Genomic DNA, 4833 nt, shown 5'->3' on the forward strand with positions numbered 1-4833 from the left:
CAGTACATGTCCGTACCTGAACAGTACATGTCCGTACATGAACAGTATATGAACAGTTGCATCAAAATTGGAATGGAGGACCAAAACTGTTTAAAAAGAAAATAGGGGTACCAAAATCGTGAAAAACCCAAAATAGAGGGACCAAAACTGTAATTTAGCCTAAAAAAAATTTTAATAATTTTATATTTTATAAAAAGTTAACTGTAAAAAATATTATTTTCATATTTATTATTATTATTATTAATTAAAAAATTATAATAAAACTTGTTTTAGGCCTCAATATCTATTGAAGCAGCGCTACTTCTAGTTCACTCTTTCAAATCTTTCGGTCTATTTTGATGCAAGCTGCTTTTTTCTATTTTTAATTGTTTATACATTTCTCTTATATTCTGATTGGAATATATATTGCACCTACATACTCTTTATATGTTTGATTAAGTTTATTTGAATGGTTTGAGGGTAATTCTAATGATAGAATCGTGCATAGTGACAAAAAAGATACAATATATGACTACCACTTAGTATTTAATACGACATCTATTTAGTATTTCAATAATTTTTTTATATAACAAAATTGAGATTTATTTTAACTCTCATTAATATAAGATGACACCGCTTGATATTCCAATAATCTTTTTCACATGGGGTTTATTTTTAATTAAATTATTTAGTATACAAAACCAATACCTCATTTAGTACACAAACAAAAAACAAGAGCTGAATTAGTACGCAACAACAATAATCAAGTTTTTTTCCAATAGCAAATCCTTATTTAATACTCAAGCAAGAGCTTAATTAGTACACAATAATAACCAAACATTTTGCCACTAATTTGGAATCTAATTAGTACACAAATAAACCCTTTCTTAGTACACGGAAATAAAATATTACAGTACCCAGACACTGGCTAACATATATTAATTAATTATTTTTCAACCAGTTATCAAGGTAGACTTAGTTGGAGTTAGGGGATAAATTTTCTTTCTCAACTCGTGTATCTTTCAACCATCCATCAAGGTAAACTTGTTTGGAGTCAAGGGTCGACTTTTCTTTCAAATCTCGGGTATCTTTCAACCATCCATCAAGGTAAACTTGGTTGGAGTTAGGGTTGACTTTTGCTTTCTCAGCTCGCATATCTTTCAACCATCCATCAAGGTAAACCTGGTTGGAGTCAAAGTTGGATTCTGCTTTCTTAGCTCGTGTATCTTTCAACCATCCATCAAGGTAAACTTGGTTGGACTCTGAGTTGGCTTTGGCTTTCTCGGCTCTGGTATCTTTTAACCATCCATCAAGGTAAACTTGGTTTGAGTCAGGGGTGGATTTTTCTTTCTCAGATCGGATATCTTTCAACCATCCATCAAGGTAAACTTGGTTGGATTCTTGGGTGGATTTCACTTTTTCAGCTCGGGTATCTTTCAACCATCCATCAAGGTAAACTTGGTTGGAGTCAGAGTTAGATTTTGCTTTCTTAGCTCGAGTATCTTTCAACCATCCATCGAGATAAACTTGGTTAGAGTCAGGGGTGGAATTTTCTTTCTCGGCTCGAGTATCTTTCAACCATCCATCAAGGTAAACCTGTTTGGAGTCTGGGTTGGCTTTCTTGGCTCTAGAGTCTTTCAACCATCCATCGAGGTAAACTTGGTTGGAGTTAGGATTGACTTTTACTTGGTCAGATCGGGTATCTTTCAACCATCCATCAAGGTAAACTTGGGTAGAGTCGGGGTTGGTTTTTGCTTTCTCGCCTCTGGTATCTTTCAACCATCCATCAAGGTAAACTATGTTGGAGTCAGAGTTAGATTTTTCTTTCTCAGCTCGGGTGTCTTTCAACCATCCATCAAGGTAAACTTGGTTGGAGTCAGAGTTAGATTTTGCTTTTTCAGCTCGAGTATCTTTCAACCATCCATCGAGGTAAACCTGTTTGGAGTCTGGGTTGGCTCTGGTATCTTTCAACCATCCATCGAGGTAAACTTGGTTGGATTTAGGGTGGGCATTTACTTTCTCAGCTCGGGTATCTTTCAACCATCCATCAAGATAAATTTGGTTGGAGTTAGGGTTGGCGATTTCTTTCTCAGCTCGGGTATCTTTCAACCATCCATCAATGTAAACTTGTTTGGAGTCAGGGATGACTTTTGATTTCTCAGCTCGGGTATCTTTCAACCATCCATCAAGGTAAACTTGGGTGGAGTCAGGGTTGATTTTTGCTTTCTCAACTCGGGTATCTTTCAACCATCCATCAAGGTAAACTTGGGTGGAGTCAGTGTTGGCTTTTTCTTTCTCACCTCTGGTGTCTTTCAACCATCCATCAAGGTAAACTTGGTTGGAGTCAAGGTTGACTTTTGCTTTCTCAGCCCGGGTATCTTTTAACCATCCATCAAGGTAAACTTGGTTGGAGTTAGGGTTGGATTTTGCTTTCTCGACTCTAGTATCTTTCAACCATCCATCAAGGTAAACTTGGTTGGAGTCAGGAGAGGGTTGTTGGTTCCTTAGTTGAGGGTTTTTGAGCCAGCCATCAAGGTAAGGCTGATCAACTTGGTTCAAGTCTCTTGCAAAGCTTCCATGGTCATTCTACAATACAATTAAATAAAGTGATATAAATGAGTGACAAATTAACTACATGTTTTAGATGGTATATATATATATATATATATATATATATATATATGTGATTAAGAAAACACAAGCGCGATGAGATGAGACACATTATGTTGTACAATGAGAAAAAACTCATTATATATATAAAGCAGATAGATACATAATTTGAAACATAAGAATAGGAATTATACTATATTTAATTTCATTAAAGCAATAAACAACATAACTTTGTTAAATCGTATAGAACAACTTAATTCTGAATGTGTTAATGCTTGTAAAACAAAGGAGAATGATCTTAGAAGCATGCATTAAGTTCTACGTACTTGTACAATTGTGAATAAAGATGAAAACAATAGATTTTGAACATGTTGAATTTTATTTAATTTAACATGCATGCACAATTGAAAAAAAGAGAGATGAAAATGATAGATTATGAACATGTTGAATTTTATTTAAGTTATCATGCATGCACAATTGCAAATAAAGATGAAAATGATATACTATTATGAAAAATAGTTGATGAAAATATAAATTTAAAAGATAGAGATATGCATGTAAAGTTAGTAACTCACAATCAAAGAGAGCATGAGAAAAGGGAGTAGAGACAAAACTACTCTGTATGCCATTGCTTTATGTGATTGTTATTGTGAGAAAACTGTTTTGCTTTGCTATGAAATGTGCATTGAAGAGGAAGTGAGCTGAGCTATTTATAGGTGAGTAGGCAGAAAAACTATAAATAAGTTTTATAATTTATTTCATAAATACTTATGTAAGAATCTGTTTGGTATATGTTCATAGTTTATTTTTGTCAAATTTATAGCTTATTTTGATAAGTTATTTCTAGTAGGTTACAATTTATCTTATTTCTTTTCTTTCAATTCTGTCATTCTAATTTTAATTAAAATATAAAAGAAATCATTAAAAATATTTTTTTATCTCATTTCATATTTTTAAACTTAATTTTATAAATTTAAATTGTCATATGCAATAAATAATTCATTGACTATTAATTATATTTTTTTAATAAAAAGAGCGTAACTTAAAAAAATTTGTGTGGACATAAACAGTATGAAAAGCAGAGTTGTTTTTGTGATCTTGTGTATATAATTTCTTGTTTTATTTCTTAACTATACCTCTATTATATTAATAAAAAATTACATTATTAAACATATATCTTTTTTAATATTATTTTACTTTTAGTCCAACCTTAATTTTACTAAAGTCAATCTGTTAACTAATTCTCTATTTTTTTTAATATTATTCTTCCATCTCATAAAAAATGTTTTATTTATATTTTTTCTGTTTTAAAATAATATTAGTCCTTTCAAAATACAAATGAGGCATTTATTGTTATTTTTCATTATTGTCCACCTATTTACTAACTTGAACTATATTTAACTATTTTATTAACTATAATTAATTGAGATAATTTAATAAATGATATTATTTTTATCATTAAAATCAAACCTATCTAATTATTTAAAATCAAACCTATCTAAGATATATTTCACCAAATAAATCCATAGTACTGTCAATATTTTGTAGATATAAAAACATACTCCGATGAAATTTTAGGTTCGAATTCCAATGATATGTCTTAAGCATTGTATTATCCTTCTTTGTCTATCTGTATTTGAATATACCATTAAAATTGTAATAAAATCACAAAAAATAGTTTAATTTTGTTAAGCGTTTTGCTAATCAGTGCCCTCAGGGCAATGGTTAAGCATTCCTAAAAAAAAATATTTTATAGAAATTTTAATATTTCAATTTCCAAGGTATTAAATACGCAGATTATCGAGATAAAATTACTATTTTAAAATTTTAACCACTGCTCTCAAGACACTGATTAGCATTTCTCTTTTGTTAAATTCACCTGTGCTATATTTATAGGTGCTCATTAGTAGGGAAAAACCTAACCTATGTTTCTATGTTTGATGACTAGTATACATCATGAATATAAATCATGCTTTGGTTAGTAATCATTCTGTCTCACAATAAGTGTCTCAATTGCATCTTTAGAATACTGATGTAATTATTATTTCTTTCCACTACTATACTCATATATATTAACTTTCACGTTTATCAACTACTCCACTATCTATAATAAATAAGGATACTTTAATAAATAATATTAATTTTATTATTAAAAACATTCATCTAATACTTTTTTAAAATTCTTATGAGAGGGAGAGAGTACTATCAATCTTCTGCCAAATCTTACGTTACCAAGTTTAGGAA

The 4833-nt window shown here is 30.5% G+C and overlaps 1 protein-coding gene across 1 annotated transcript; it reads right to left on the reverse strand.

The window, feature by feature from the left end:
* Positions 1–747: 747 nt before the first annotated feature.
* LOC131654939 (uncharacterized) lies at positions 748–3286 on the reverse strand. Its single transcript, XM_058924862.1, has 2 exons — positions 3165–3286; positions 748–2565 (listed from the first exon to the last, which is right to left on the reverse strand). The coding sequence occupies exons 1-2, from the start codon at positions 3216–3218 to the stop codon at positions 955–957; spliced, it is 1665 nt and encodes a 554-aa protein (XP_058780845.1). The 5' UTR covers positions 3219–3286; the 3' UTR covers positions 748–954.
* Between the last annotated feature and the right edge of the window lie 1547 nt (positions 3287–4833).

This window comes from Vicia villosa, linkage group LG3 (assembly GCF_029867415.1).
Source record: "Vicia villosa cultivar HV-30 ecotype Madison, WI linkage group LG3, Vvil1.0, whole genome shotgun sequence".
NCBI classification, from domain to species: Eukaryota; Viridiplantae; Streptophyta; class Magnoliopsida; order Fabales; family Fabaceae; genus Vicia; species Vicia villosa.